Below are 17,173 nucleotides of genomic sequence, written 5' to 3' on the forward strand. Positions count from 1 at the left end.
CCAAGGGTTCACTCCAAGCATGGCGAGTCTGCTTTTAGCTATTATGCTGGAACCAGCTTCCAGAAGAGATCAGATGTGCTCCTACAGTAGTCATATTCAAATCCAGACTCAAAACACATCTGTTTAGCTATGCATTTACTGAATGAGCACTGTGCCACTGTTCGTCCGACTGTTTGTACTGTACTGTCTTTTATTTTATTTTTCTAAACTGTTTTAATTATTCTTATCTCTTTTTATTATTTATTATTTTATTATTACTATGTAAAGCACTTTGAATTGCCAGTGTGTATGAAATGTGCTATATAAATAAACTTGCCTTGCCTAAATTGTAAAAAAAAAAGAAGAAGATTTTGTGATGTCTAAAGAATGTAATAATTTATGATGGTTCTTTCTACGGCACAAATCGAGCACAAACGAACGACACAGTTTTTGTGCGATTTAGACGAAATGGGGTAGAGAGTGACGTCACAGCTCCCGAGTTAAATTAGTTATATCTGCGAAAGGAAAATAGATACAGTGTTTGTTTTAATGGCACAAACCAGCACAAACGATTGACACCGGTTTGGAGCGATTTGAACGACATGGGGTGGAGAGTGACGTCACACAACCAAAAAATATTGTTCAATATCTCAAATACCAAACCAGCACAAACATTCGTTCTTGCGGCACAAATCAGAACAAATGAATGGCATGGTTTTGGAGATTATTTCGTTTTATGGGGTGCCAACTTCACAGAGGTGTTAGCGTCTGGTAGATTGTGTTGGTCTTTATGGAAATGATCCGGCTGAGTCTCTCTTCTTTAACTTCCGCTTCGTCAGTCGATCAAACTCAGAACTTTCCACTCCCATCAGCGCTTTTATGGGATTGCGCTCTCACAATAATTTGCACTGCCTAGTAAATCTGGCCCTTAGTATTTAATATCTCAGTCTCTCTGTGGTTGTGTAGTTCCTGCTGAACTGAGAGATTAAAGTGTGTGTCATTGTTCTACAGGTTGAGTCAGTGTAAGATCACAGATGAAGGTTGTGCTGCTCTGGCTTCAGCTCTGAGATCAAACTCACACCTCAGAGAACTGGATCTGAATGGGAATGAAATAGGAGATAAAGGTCTGACGCTGCTCTCTGATGGACTGAAGGATCCTCACTGTAAACTGGAGAAACTGGAGTAAGATCATACATTAATCTTAACTGAGACTAGAATAATGTTATTTTAACCCTTTAATTCCTACTGTATCATATTTGATCTAAATTATCAACATGATCAAAAACCTGTTGCACACAATCTACTACTTGCTTTCTGTTGTCTGGTTGATGGTTTATAGTTTTTTTAGCAAGTAAAAGGCAAGTATAATTTTAAAATGTGACTTTTTACTGTAAAATCTTTGTGGATTTTTTAAGTAAACATAAAAATAACCTTTATAATGTTAGTAATATTTCAAGATGATCATTTTCTGGACTGAAGCAACTTAGGTTCACTTGATTATCCATACATCTTTTGTGAAAAATCATGTTCAAATGTATCAAATATGATCATCAGGCTTTTGAGGAAGGTTTATTTGTTTATCTCTCAATCATCATTGTATTGCATTACATTATATGTTTTAAAATTACAGAGCTCTGGTCATAAAACTAAGCATTTAAATATCATCTTACTAAGACATGTTATTGGCAGATATAGAGTGACAACTGATATTTATACAGGGTGTCCGCGGATCCTTAAAAAGTCTTAAATTAGATTTTTTTCATTTAAGGCTCTAAAAAATCTTATTTTACTTATGAAAGGTCTTAAATTTTCGATGGCAATTTGACTTATGACATATCTAAATATTTTCCAAATTACAACCATCTAATTAGCATACTTTTTTATTTATTCTTCTTTCTTTGTGGATTTGCTTGTTCACGTGAAATTTTGCATCTCATTCGCGGCAGCATTATGTCTGTCTCCTGCACGCGAAACAGGAGGAGAGAAGGAGAAGCAAGTTGGTAAATGTCAGTTCAGTTCTAAGTTTATTCTTTGTGCGTAGTGGTGTGCGATGTGTATTGTCTATTATGATATTGTAATCATTGTTTAACGATGTACGAGGTACTGCGAGCTGACATCGCTTTTTGTCTCTCGTGCTTTCACTGCGTGATGTGTGCAGTTATAGGTATGTTCCCAAATGAGTTTTTGTCTTATATTTATATCACATTATGTTGTTATCATAGACCTACAATATCACATCAGCAAGAGTTCCGTTTTCCCGTGCACAATTGCAAATGTGATATTTATTTTATATAACAGTTAAATTAACAATAAATTAACATTGTGAGTTACATTTTATAAACAATATTGTCAATATTTTTTGTTTTCCCTTTATTTCGCTGACGAGAATTTCAAAATGAAACCGTAGCAGAATCTCAATGCAACAAGACAGTGACGATTTTTTGACTGGAATCCGCGTTTTGAACGAATCAGTGTAATGATTCAATGAACAATCACTTGCTTCTTTTCCTGAATGAATCAGTCGTTTGATCAAATTGGTTGAATGAATGACTCCCTCAACTCACTTAAGACAGTGACTTGCCGCCACCTACTGGCAGTTTTAGTTTCACATTTAAAGTACCCTTTAATTAGAACTTTAAAATTAGAAATCAGTTCATATTTAACAATCTCATAGCTTTATTTATGCATTTGTAAATGCAGTGTAAATATATTAATGCCAGATCTGATGCCACTTCTGTGTCATGCCATGGCACCAAGCACAGAAACACAATCAGTAAAATATAATCTAATTATTATCCACAAAACTTTAAAAATATCGAGACATATTTTGTCAATATTGCACACCTCTAATGCATGGTATTAATTTTGATTTCTTCGGGTCTTAAAAAGGTCTTAAAAAGCCTTAAATTTGACTTTAAAAAGTGTGCAGAAACCCTGTTATATGCATTTTACATCAGTGGTTCTCACTCTGGTCCTGGGTTGTTTTTTTTTTGCAGTGAAACACCCTTACAGAACAAAAATATATGGGAAAATACTGCAAAAATATAATGCGATATTACATAATACATTTCCATATATGGCAAACTAGTGCTTATATTTTGCAATAAACTGCAATATATGCATTGACCATCTATGGCTATATATTCATACATATAAAATATTTATAAATTAAGACAAAAATAGGATTACATGTAATATTCACAAAGTTTTATCCACCCAAAAAAAGCCGGTCTGAAACAAGACGCTAACTGGTAGATTGTGTTGGTCTTTATGGAAATGATCCGGCTGAGTCTCTGTTCTTTAACTTCCGCTTCGTCAGTCGATCAAACTCAGAACTTTCCACTCCCATCAGCACTTTTATGGGATTGCGCTCTCACGATAATTTGCCCTGTTTAGTAAATCTGGCCCTTAGTATTTAATATCTCAGTCTCTCTGTGGTTGTGTAGTTCCTGCTGAACTGAGAGATTAAAGTGTGTGTCGTTGTTCTACAGGTTGGGGATGTGTAAGATCACAGATGAAGGTTGTGCTGCTCTGGCTTCAGCTCTGAGCTCAAACTCACACCTCAGAAAACTGGAACTGTATGGGAATATAATAGGAGGTAAAGGTCTGACGCTGCTCTCTGATAGACTGAAGGATCCTCACTGTAAACTGGAGAAACTGGGGTAAGATCATACATTAATCTTAACTGAGACTAGAATAATGTTATTTTAACCCTTTAATTCCTACTGTATCATATTTGATCTAAATTATCAACATGATCAAAAACCTGTTGCACACAATCTACTACTTGCCTTCTGTTGTCTGGTTGATGGTTTATAGTTTTTTTAGCAAGTAAAAGGCAAGTATAATTTTAAAATGTGTCCCTTCAGCTCGTGGGTCATGTGACTTTTTGCTGTGGAATCTTTACGGATTTTTAAGTAAACATAAGAATAACCTTTATAATGTTAGTAATATTTCAAGATGATCATTTTCTGCACTGAAGCAACTTAGGTTTACTTGATTATCCATACATCTTTTGTGAAAAATCATGTTCAAATGTATCAAATATGATCATCAGGCTTTTGAGGAAGGTTTATTAGTTTATCTCTCAATCATCATTGTATTGCATTACATTATATGTTTTAAAATTACAGAGCTTTGATCATAAAACTAAGCATTTAAATATCATCTTACTAAGACATGTTATTGGCAGATATAGAGTGACGACTGATATTTATATGCATTTTATGTCAGTGGTTCTCAACTCTGGTCCTGGGGATTATATATATATTTTTTGTAGTGTAAATAATTGTCTGACTCAGCGTCACTGACAAAACATTTTAAATGTAAAACGTTACGGTTTCCATCCAGTTCTGTCCTTCAAACACAATAGTATTTTGATAATAGTGGGAAGAGCATGACAGTGGTTATGATTGGGCTCCTCTCTGTCTGTGCTCGACACCAACAGCTCCTGCGTGCAGCAGATCGTACAGCACTGAGTCAGTGCACTTATTCAACCCGGCCAATGGACCGTTCCATCAGCGAGCGAGTCCTTCATTGGCTGTCATTATACCGTCTGTGTCGCTGCTAATCTGCTTAGACGGAGTCAAGTGCTCATCATTGATCATTATTTGCGTGAAAATATTTTCTCAGAACATCTGCTATTTAGATCAGAATAGAAAGCAGAATTATCATGTGCCAAGCAATCCTCGCTGGCTAAAACATTAAAACACAGCATGCCACAGGAAAAGTGTTGAAAAGCAGCGCATTCACTACAAATATTTCTATTTAAATTAATAAAAAATGTTGTAACTTCTGGACAATGATTTTATTAAATTTCAGTGCTTAACTCAATTAATGAGAGTGGCATATTTAACCTAAATGTGTTTATCAGATGTAAAACAGTTTCAATCATTCTGTTGACTTCATTACTTCACTCACTCCAGTAAAAGGGTGTGTACGCACGGTACGCACATATTTACTCTATTTTTTATAAATCCCGTTATGTGCGTGGAAAATTGCGTACACACATTTCAATGCTTTTTTGTGCCTATGCAACGTTTATTCATCAGGCCGCTGGTGTTTGCGCCATTATTTACCGTCCAAAAAAAGCAGGTCTGAAACCCTATACCCTCATTCACTATTCCCTACATTAGTTCACTAATATAGTCCCCTTGAAGTAGTGAATGAAAAGGAGTGAGTGAATTGAGACACTGATGAACACCTGATAAGCAGAATCACTGAAGGACAGAGAAACAAGAACAGACTTCCAGCCACCGAGTGTGAAACCAGTTTACAAACCAGTTTAACATTATTTCTTTCATACATGTAGCCTACAAAAGTTATTGTTGAGAATTAACAGAAATTAAGTTGTTGATGTTTTATTGAATATAATATAAAGTTTGTTGTCACCATGATGGAGATCAGTATTTGCTTTAGTTGGGCTCTTGACTTTCAACTATAAATTTCTCTCTGGCTGTTTTAACAGTGAGTTTATAAAACACATTTGTTATGGCAAGAAAAAGTCAAGAGGAAAATGATCAGGTGTTTTTGGCTGTTATGATGATACGATGATCATCCTGAACATGTCTGATTCACTGTTCTCTTCCTGTGTATAAGCTTTGAATTTATGGGTTTTAATATTTGTTAATCATATATCTGTGAATCTACAACATGAAATCCAGCAATGTTTCTGTAAACATTTATTGTGAAAGATATTGAAACAATATAGTGCATTAATACACTTCGAACTCCTGCTTGATTTAGACACAGACAGACATCAACAATCAGCACATGAATCTCAACAATGGTGACAATCAAAAGTTTCATGTCGCAATGCATGCTGGGTTCCAGGATAGTATAAAACTCCCAGCATGCACTGCAGTATGACAAAAAAAAAATATTGCCACCATTGTTGAGAGACATGTGCTGATTTTTGATATCTCTGTGTTTCTGCAAGACAGTGTAGCTCTGTTTCTTTGGTTGTGCTTGATGTGTTAAAGAAATTTGTCATTGTAAGTGATTGCTATAGTTTCACAGCGGTGGTAATGTAACACTTTTGATACAGAATTAAACTCTGAATGAGATTAGTGAATGAACAGGCTAAAGGATGATTTTTGTCATCATAATCAATTTAACAAACTGCACACACAAAAGGTATGTATGCACAAGCGTGGCTTGCAAAAAACACAGTTCAAGCAAGAGAAAAACTGACGTTAAAAGGTCAAGAGTCCAGAACCCAACTAAAGCAAACACTGATCTATATAATGGTAACTTCAAACCAAACATTTTCAATTAAACATCTCAATAACAACTGCGTGGTATAAAACAGGTTTATACTGGCAACACTGTTGCCAGTAGTTTACTGTAAAATTAATTTTTTGGGTCACCGTTGTGCTGAAGAGTAGAGCCTGTGCTTCAGTCCAGGAGAAGATCTAGAAACACTGATGATATGCTGCATGTTGCTTTATTTAACCCTCTGGGGACCAAAAACGCGCCCCTGCGTTTTGCTCGTTTTTTTTTTTAGCAATGAAAAATAAACACAAAATGCTCTGTTAATTTTGATCTTTCATTTTCGTGTAATACATCAATCGATCCTGTTCAGTTTCTATTTTTTTTCTGTATACTCACAATAAAAATAAAGTGTTTTGCTTTTTGACAAATAAAGTAAAATTAACATGATGCTATTTCTGCCTTCTCTCTGTCAGTAAACTCCCATTTGAAACGCGTTCGAAAATGATCTTTAACTCCGCGAAAATTCAGTCAAACAGGCAAACAGACCCACGGGCATAAAGCTTGAGATCGCAGCTTTTAAATGAAGTAATTTATATAAAAAACAAATATTATCAGCTTCTGTAATCTGTATAAAAAGAGAGCGACTCCAGTCGAGCTCATTACGAGCCATTCAAAAGTAATTTGACCACGCCCCGGAGAGCGCGTGCTATTCAAACGCAAATTCTGAGAACCATTTCAGTCTGTGAAACGCCCCCACATCAGCTGTAAACAATGAGGCATAATATAGCCTACCTTATGGAGAAAAGTTTCCGTGCTGATATGAGGAGCAATATGAGGAGCAGATCCCGCTGAGGAGTGAGGTAGGCTAAGTTATCCTTTCTCAAGTGTTAATGTGGAATAACGTTATGGAATAACGTTAGTGTAGGCCTATGTAAACAAAAAGATGAATCGCGTTTCTATAATATGAATCGCGTTTCTGTGAGATGAATGAAGGGTACATATTTGTAAAGACAGTTTAGCCTAAATATGAATCGCGTTTCTGTGAGATGAATGAAGGGTACATATTTGTAAAGACTGTTTAGCCTAAATATGAATTGCGCGTCTGTGTGTGAAAGAATAAACTGCTTTGCTATAGCCTACTGAGATGAGTAAAAATCGACTGAAATATGTTGAAATAAAATGTATTTGTATAAGCAACGTATTAAACTGCAAATTAACATTTATAGGCTATGCCCTAATATTTCATAAAAACAACGTTACAGTCAGGCGAAGTATGAAAGACAACATTTTGTTGACTAGATTTGGGTACAGTTTTTACTGTAGAATATACTGTCACATCAAATAAGCTTTTCTGCTCATATATATATATATATATATATATATATATATATATATATAAAATACTATTTTGTCAAAAATAAAGTCATAGACTAAGATGTTCCAATGTTGGCTATATTCAAACTAATGAATACATATGATAAAATGTAGGCCTATAATCTTTTTTTTTTACAAAGAAAGAGTACTGCAGAAATTTTGCTGAAATTGTAATTATTGTTGTAATTGTAACCTTTTTAATAAAATAGCAAAACATATTTACAAGATAGATGTAAGTCCTATATAAGTCTTCTTCAAAATATATATTTTGTCCTTGCATTGTGGCTCAGTCAGTGTCACACCTGAATGAATGGCTAATTATGCAGAGTCATTATGCAGAGTGGGTGGGACCTTGTAATCTAAGGTGTAAACTACTCCTCCCCCTCGCATATTGGCTTTCCAAGCAAAACCTGTTTTACACCATTTAAATCAATGTATTTTTTTTTGTGAACGATAAAGCAAGACTATTTTCACATAATTTTGAAGCTAGAACTCGAAGAGACAACATCCATTAGTCAAAAGTCTTGTGGACACATATTTTGTATGAGTTTTGTGGTCTTATTTCAGCAACTTTCATTTTAATTTTTTTAAATAACCACGCATAAACATTATTCTCTTAAAAATACAAACATCTACATACATGTTGCTCGCATATTATGGTAGGCCTGTTTGTGCTATATAGAGTGAATTTACACCTTTGCCATTAACATGTTTATAAATAACTGAAAAAAGCACAAATGTCAGAGCATGTCAGAACATCTCAAGGGCCCCAAAAACAGCTTGGTCCCCAGAGGGTTAACAGACGATGTAATCTCTTTATTTACAATATTTTTTTTTAAGTGGTTTCAAATGAAAATTCACAGTAATAGTTTGCTCACATTATTAGTGCATTATGAATGTTAGTTTATACATTTAACCCTCTAGCCGCCACAGTCGAGTTTACTCGACAAGATGCGGCACTGAATAAAACGGCCGATTTTGTCAAACAGGGTGTCAAATTTCGTTCGACGTCCCTCCACTAGTTAGCATACATGTCATACTTCATCCCCGACTCAAAAAAATGTCATGTTTCTATACAAAATCTTCGAGCTAGAGCGCATTGAATCAGTGCGAACAAAAGCGGAGCTAGTGTGCGAGTGAGCCATTTTATCAGATCAATATTGTCAACGTCAGCGAGTATTTGCATTAGATTATTATTATTATTATCATCTAATGGCATCAATAAAGCTTACCCGCAATGAAGTGTTGGGTGTTCTATTCGCGGACCCTGATTCTGAAGGGGAATAACGTTATCTGCCTTCAGAAAATGACGGTGATTCTGAAAGTGAAAGTATAGCCCTACACCAAGCACAAACGGTGAATCATTTGCCCAATATATATGGTCCTTTGCCCAATGTCAGTGGTGGGAACAATGTTTCCCGGGGTCGGAGTGTTCATTGCGAAGTTAGCAGGCGTGTTAGTGTTGTGGGGAACGAGGCGGGAGATGTTTACCGCGCTCGCCATGGTGACCGCGTGCCTCTCCGCAATCGCGGCGACAGTATTGTGGTGGAGGCTTTGTCTAATGCCACTGGGTATGTTAGACGAGGTCGAAGTATTCATAGGACAGTTAGGGGGCAACGTGGAGGCAGGGTGGGGAGTCGCAATGACAAAGACAGTAGTCCGAGCTGTGCACACTCGGCGCGCGCGCGAGACAGATCTGGCCGCGCCCGCGCTGCTCGTAGCAGGAGCAGAGGCGGTGTGACACGGAGCAGAGGGGCTATTAGTCTATCGCAAGACCACACCATGAAACACTACAAGAAATGTCACCTGGATGGATAGGGAGTCATAATCTCTACATATTAGCTCTGCAACATAAATTCTTTTTTTTTTTTTTTTGTCTGCCATTTATTAGTAATGATTTACACTGTTGATTTACTATCTATTTCCCTGACCATTTTAGTGCACAATATGTGTTCTTTTTTGTGTGTTCATGTCCTTATGATGTGTGCGTCTATGTCAGCTAAAAAAACAACAACCAAAAAAAAAAAAACACACACACACACAAAAAAAACTAACATTGTCTCTCGTCTTGTCTCGTCATCTCACTCATGATCTGTGGCATGCCATGGCGAGTGAGCTTTTGAACTAAACAGGTTTTGTCTACTTGTGTTTGTGTGTCATATGAATAATATGTGCACCATACATGGAATCAGAGTGCCTACTGTATATAGTAAATGGAAAATCTCTACAGCAAAAGGCCAATCGCTACATGCATTCAGTTTGTTTCTATTATTAGTAATGATTTACACAGTTTGTTCACTACTTACTATTTACCTGAGCATTCAGTATTGTGCAATATAGCATACAGAAGGTGAGGGACATTTTTGGGGGAAAGAAGTGCTGCATTTTATCTTTTAAACATGTGACTTTTCATGAAAATTCTATAATCCAAGATGGCCGCCACTATATGACGTCATAATATGCAAATTAGATGGGAAAATGTAATTCCTACATAAACTTTGGGTCATCCTTAATATTTCTCTAATTTACAGAAAGTCTCTATCTTTTATCACTTTTAATATATAGCCTTTTGAAATTAAGATGTCAAAATCGAACGTTTTAGGAAAAAACCTCTGGCGCCTAAAGGGTTAAATGACTGTAGGTCAATTTAAAGCAGTCGGTTTCTGCAAGTGAAATTAGTTAACTGAAGTTTTAATTTATTTAGTGCATGGTATTTTTACAGCAACATACTGTAGATTACAGTAAAGAACTGTACAATTAACAGTACATTTTACTGTAAAAAAACCTGGTAAGGTCTAACAGTGTGTGTCATTGTTCTACAGGTTGAGTATGTGTGAGATCACAGATGAAGGTTGTGCTGCTCTGGCTTCAGCTCTGAGATCAAACTCACACCTCAGAGAACTGGATCTGAATGGGAATGAAATAGGAGATAAAGGTCTGAAGCTGCTCTCTGATGGACTGAAGGATCCTCACTGTAAACTGGAGAAACTGGGGTAAGATCATACATTAATCTTAACTGAGACTAGAATAATGTTATTTTAACCCTTTAATTCCTACTGTATCATATTTGATCTAAATTATCAACATGATCAAAAACCTGTTGCACACAATCTACTACTTGCCTTCTGTTGTCTGGTTGATGGTTTATAGTTTTTTTAGCAAGTAAAAGGCGAGTATAATTTTAAAACGTGTCCCTTCAGCTCGTGGGTCATGAGACTTTTTACTGTGAAATCTTTATGGATTTTTTAAGTAAACATAAGAATAACCTTTATAATGTTAGTAATATTTCAAGATGATAATTTTCTGCACTGAAGCAACTTAGGTGTACTAGATCATTCATACATCTTTTGTGAAAAATCATGTTCAAATGTATCAAATATGATCATCAGGCTTTTGAGGAAGGTTTATTAATTTATCTCTCAATCATCACTGAATTGCATTACATTATATGTTTTAAAATTACAGAGCTTTGATCATAAAACTAAGCATTTAAATATCATCTTACTAAGATATAGAGTGACGACTGATATTTGCATTTTACATCAGTGGTTCTCAACTCTGGTCCTGTTTTTTTTTTTTTTTTAGTGTAAACACCCTTACGGAACAAAAATATATGGGAAAATACTGCAAAATATAATGCGATATATAACATAATACATTTCCATATATAGCAAACTAGTGCTTATATTCTGCAATAAACTGCAATATATGCATTGACCATGTATGGCTATATATTCATACATATAAAATATTTATAAATGAAGACAAAAATAGGATTACATGTAATATTCACAAAGTTTTATCCGCCCAAACAAAAAAGGTCTGAGACCAGACGCTAACTGGTAGATTGTGTTGGTCTTTATGGAAATGATCCGGCTGAGTCTCTGCTCTTTAACTTCCGCTTCGTCAGTCGATCAAACGTAGAACTTTCCACTCCCATCGGCGCTTTTATGGGATTGCGCTCTCACGATAATTTGGCCTGTTAAGTAAATCTGGCCCTTAGTATTTAATATCTCAGTCTCTCTGTGGTTGTGTAGTTCCTGCTGAACTGAGAGATTAAAGTGTGTGTCGTTGTTCTACAGGTTGAGGATGTGTGAGATCACAAATGAAGGTTGTGCTGCTCTGGCTTCACCTCTGAGATCAAACTCACACCTCAGAGAACTGGATCTGTCTGGGAATATAATAGGAGATAAAGGTCTGAAGCTGCTCTCTGATGGACTGAAGGATCCTCACTGTAAACTGGAGAAACTGGAGTAAGATCGTACATTAATCTTAACTGAGACTAGAATAATGTTATTTTAACCCTTTAATTCCTACTGTATCATATTTGATCTAAATTATCAACATGATCAAAAACCTGTTGCACACAATCTACTACTTGCCTTCTGTTGTCTGGTTGATGGTTTATAGTTTTTTTAGCAAGTAAAAGGCAAGTATAATTTTAAAACGTGTCCCTTCAGCTCGTGGGTCATGAGACTTTTTACTGTGAAATCTTTATGGATTTTTTAAGTAAACATAAGAATAACCTTTATAATGTTAATAATATTTCAAGAGGATCATTTTCTGCACTGAAGCAACTTAGGTTTACTTGATTATCCATACATCTTTTGTGAAAAATCATGTTCAAATGTATCAAATATGATCATCAGGCTTTTGAGGAAGGTTTATTAGTTTATCTTTCAATCATCATTGTATTGTATTGCATTACATTATATGTTTTAAAATTACAGAGCTTTGATCATAAAACTAAGCATTTAAATATCATCTTACTAAGACATGTTATTGGCAGATATAGAGTGACGACTGATATTTATATGCATTTTATGTCAGTGGTTCTCAACTCTGGTCCTGGGGATTCTTTTATTTATTTATTTAATTTTTTTGCAGTGTAAACACCCTTACAGAACAAAACTATATGGGAAAATACTGCAAAATATAATGCGATATATTACATAATACATTTCCATATATGGCAAACTAGTGCATATATTTTTCAATATACTGCAATATATGCATTGACCATGTATGGCTATATATTCATACATATAAAATATTTATAAATGAAGACAAAAAAAGCATTACATGTAATATTCACAAAGTTTTATCCGTCCAAAAACAGCAGGTCTGAAACCAGACGCTAACTGGTAGATTGTGTTGGTCTTTATGGAAATGATCCGGCTGAGTCTCTGTTCTTTAACTTCTGCTTCGTCAGTCGATAAAACTCAGAACTTTCCACTGCCATCGGCGCTTTTATGGGATTGCACTTTCACGATAATTTGCCCTGTTTAGTAAATCTGACCTTTAGTATTTAATATCTCAGTCTCTCTGTGGTTGTGTAGTTCCTGCTGAACTAAGAGATTAAAGTGTGTGTCGTTGTTCTACAGGTTGAGTTGGTGTATGATCACAGATGAAGGTTGTGCTGCTCTGGCTTCAGCTCTGAGATCAAACTCACTCAGAGAACTGGATCTGACTCAGAATATAATAGGAGATAAAGGTCTGACGCTGCTCTCTGAAGAACTGAAGGATCCTCACTGTAAACTGGAGAAACTGAAGTAAGATCATACATTAAAGCGGGGCTCAGTAACTTTGGGATTTCTTCGCTGTATTCTCGCTTTTTGCTCGAAGGTTTCTCTCTAGAGCTCCCCCCACAGCTTCGGAAAAGATATTTGACAAAACTGTTGTAAAAACTCGTTGGCTATTCTCAGACACCAGAGGCTAGCAGATCAACGACATCAAAGCAGATGGGACATTCTTTAAAACATCTTCTTCATTCAGGTTCGAACAGCGTGAGGGAGCGCAATAATGACGGCATTTTAGCAGATTTCTTTTGGCCGTAAAGCAATTGTTTACATCGCGAGACCTGATATCACGCGAGACTTCCTGCAAAGTTGCAAGTGCGTATTTTCCGCTCACGGGCACCGGGGGGGGGGGTGCGAAACGACCACCATTCAACCCGAAATAAGTAATATAACCATTCCAATGACTCCGAAGCTGTTCAGTTAAGGTAAAAAAAGTTACTTAGTTCACCTTTAATCTTAACTGAGACTAGAATAATGTTATTTTAACCCTTTAATTCCTACTGTATCATATTTGATCTAAATTATCAACATGATCAAAAACCTGTTGCACACAATCTACTACTTGCCTTCTGTTGTCTGGTTGATGGTTTATAGTTTTTTTAGCAAGTAAAAGGCAAGTATAATTTTAAAACGTGTCCCTTCAGCTCGTGGGTCATGTGACTTTTTACTGTGAAATCTTTATGGATTTTTTAAGTAAACATCAGAATAACCTTTATAATGTTAGTAATATTTCAAGATGATCATTTTCTGCACTGAAGCAACTTAGGTTTACTTGATTATTCATACATCTTTTGTGAAAAATCATGTTCAAATGTATCAAATATGATCATCAGGCTTTTGAGGAAGGTTTATTAGTTTATCTCTCAATCATCATTGTATTGCATTACATTATATGTTTTAAAATTACAGAGCTTTGATCATAAAACTAAGCATTTAAATATCATCTTACTAAGACATGTTATTGGCAGATATAGAGTGACGACTGATATTTATATGCATTTTATGTCAGTGGTTCTCAACTCTGGTCCTGGGGATTATATATATTTTGTTTGCAGTGTAAATAATTGTCTGACTCAGCGTCACTGACAAAACATTTTAAATGTAAAACGTTACTGTTTCCTTCCAATTCTATCCTTCAAACACAATAGTATTTTCTTAATGGTGTGAAGAGCATGACAGTGGTTATGATTGGGCTCCTCTCTGTCTGTGCTCGACACCAACAGCTCCTGCGTGCAGCAGATCGTACAGCACTGAGTCAGCGCACTTATTCAACCCGACCAATGGACCGTTCGATCAGCGAGCGAGTTCTTCATTGCCTGTCATTATACCGTCTATGTTGCTGCTAATCTGCTTAGACGGAGTCAAGTGCTCATCATTGATCATTATTTGCGTGAAAATATTTTCTCAGAACATCTGCTATTTAGATCAGAATATAAAGCACAATTATCATGTGCCAAGCAATCCTCGCTGGCTAAAACATTAAAACACAGCATGCCACAGGAAAAGTGTTCAAAAGCAGCGCATTCACTACAAATATTTCTATTTAAATTAATAAAACATTTTGTAACTTCTGGACAATGATTTCATTAAATTTCAGTGCTTAACTCCATTAATGAGAGTGGCATATTTAACCTAAATGTGTATATCAGATGTAAAACAGTTTCAATCATTCTGTTCACTTCATTACTTCACTCACTCCAGTAAAAGGGTGTGTACGCACGGTACGCACATATTTACACTAGTTTATTTTTTATAAATCCCGATCTGTGCGTGGGAAATTGCGTACACACATTTCAATGCTTTTTTGTGCGTATGCAATGTTTATACATCGTTGGTGTTTGCGCCATTATTTACCGCCCAAAAACAGCCGGTCTGAAACAAGACGCTAACTGGTAGATTGTGTTGGTCTTTATGGAAATGATCCGGCTGAGTCTCTGTTCTTTAACTTCCGCTTCGTCAGTCGATCAAACTCAGAACTTTCCACTCCCATCAGCGCTTTTATGGGATTGCGCTCTCTAGATAATTTGCCCTGTTTAGTAAATCTGGCCCTTAGTATTTAATATCGCAGTCTCTCTGTGGTTGTGTAGTTCCTGCTGAACTGAGAGATTAAAGTGTGTGTCGTTGTTCTACAGGTTGAGGAAGTGTGAGATCACAGCTGAAGGTTGTGCTGCTCTGGCTTCAGCTCTGAGATCAAACTCACACCTCAGAGAACTGGACCTGACTCTGAATATAATAGGAGATAAAGGTCTGACGCTGCTCTCTGATGAACTGAAGGATCCTTACTGTAAACTGGAGAAACTGGAGTAAGATCATACATTAATCTTAACTGAGACTAGAATAATATTATTTTAACCCTTTAATTCCTACTGTATCATATTTGATCTAAATTATCAACATGATCAAAAACCTGTTGCACACAATCTACTACTTGCCTTCTGTTGTCTGGTTGATGCCTTTTACTTGCTAAAAAAAACTATAAACCAAGTATAATTTTAAAACGTGTCCCTTCAGCTCATGGGTCATGTGACTTTTTGCTGTGGAATCTTTACGGATTTTTTAAGTAAACATAAGAATAACCTTTATAATGTTAGTAATATTTCAAGATTATCATTTTCTGCACTGAAGCAACTTAGGTTTACTTGATTATCCATTCATCTTTTGTGAAAAATCATGTTCAAATGTATCAAATATGTAGCCTGGGTGCCAGCCCGAACCCCGCCCACAATATTTTTTGGTCGGGAAGTTCGGTCTGGACTCGCTCCGTTGAGGAGCTATTATGCCCGAACAAAAATTGTTCGGACCAATCAAATTGTCAGGGCGGGCTTTATACGATGATGGACAGATAAGCAACGGTAACGTCATCATCCACGTCATCAACGAGCGCTTGGGTTGAATTCAAATGACTGCCGCTGAAGAATTGAGATTTCACGAGTTCACGCTTACAAATAAGACAGATAGAATAAATGCATATTTGGCGTGCTGTCTGAGGAGAGGCTTCGGGCTCGGTATTCGGCCCGAACCCAAAGTACTCCCCCCGTATTCCTGGCTGTGGAAGAACAAGCCAAGAGTGAGTGCAGGGATGCTGAAAACTGTCATGTTAGGTGAGTTGACCGAGTGAATAAATATATGCTTTCCTCTCATGCTGATAGACGGTTGATTGGATTGATTATTTGAATGTGCTCCTCCTGAAATTTGTTTATAAAACATCATGTGTAGATTCCGCCATCGCGTCTGTTATAGAAGATATCGACAGCGCATTAATTTTAAAAGAGGAACAGAGAACCGCGATCGGAAACATGAATGAAAAACATACGTCACTTACTCCGTTGCTCTGATTGGTTGTAGGTCTATCCAATTGAGTGCAGAGGAATTTTTTTTCCTGGTTCGGTTGAAACACGCCCCATAATCAAAGCTCAATGGAGAAGTATCAGACTCACATTCTGACTAGAATTGAGTATGACGACGTCAGGCTATCAAATATGATCTTGATGATGAAATTTGAGGAAGGTTTATAAGTTATCTGAACTGAGAGATTAAAGTGTGTGTCGTTGTTCTACAGGTTGATATCTTGTAATATCGCAGCTGAAGGTTGTGCTGCTCTGACTTCAGCTCTGAGATCAAACTCACACCTCAGAGAACTGGATCTGTCTGGGAATAATCTACAAGATGCGAAGAGTGTGAAGAGTCTCTCTGCTTTAAAAGATAATCCACATTATAAGATCAAGACACTGCAGTAAGTATTGATTCATATCATATAATAATGTCACTTGAACTAGTCAATCCTCTGATCAGATGTGTCAGTAATGCATGTGTTACTGTCTGTGTTTTATTTACTGACAGTTATTCAAAGGCTGTGACTATGGGGTCAATATAGAGACATGATCATCAACACTGAAGTCATGTGACCTTTATTGGATTTACTGTGTATAAATGTACATTAATATTTTGTATAATATCTAATAAAGTTTTCTTATCATTTATCTATTATTAGTGAATTGTTTTTTTTTTTTTTATTATTCATCCATCTC

At 36.2% G+C, this 17,173-nt stretch overlaps 1 protein-coding gene across 2 annotated transcripts in view; it reads left to right on the plus strand.

The window, feature by feature from the left end:
* LOC311286571 (protrudin-like) overlaps positions 1–17,173 on the plus strand; it is a 191,554-nt gene that overhangs the window by 162,163 nt on the left and 12,218 nt on the right. For both annotated transcript variants that reach the window (XM_084402774.1, XM_084402775.1), the window contains 7 exons: positions 991–1,161; positions 3,471–3,641; positions 10,389–10,559; positions 11,649–11,819; positions 12,951–13,118; positions 15,278–15,448; positions 16,705–16,878. In XM_084402774.1, coding sequence (XP_084258900.1) covers positions 991–1,161; positions 3,471–3,641; positions 10,389–10,559; positions 11,649–11,819; positions 12,951–13,118; positions 15,278–15,448; positions 16,705–16,878 — 1,197 coding nt within the window. The remainder of the gene's footprint in view (positions 1–990; positions 1,162–3,470; positions 3,642–10,388; positions 10,560–11,648; positions 11,820–12,950; positions 13,119–15,277; positions 15,449–16,704; positions 16,879–17,173) is intronic.

Source organism: Rutilus rutilus, assembly GCF_951802725.1.
Source record: "Rutilus rutilus genome assembly, chromosome: 2".
Taxonomy (NCBI): Eukaryota; Metazoa; Chordata; class Actinopteri; order Cypriniformes; family Leuciscidae; genus Rutilus; species Rutilus rutilus.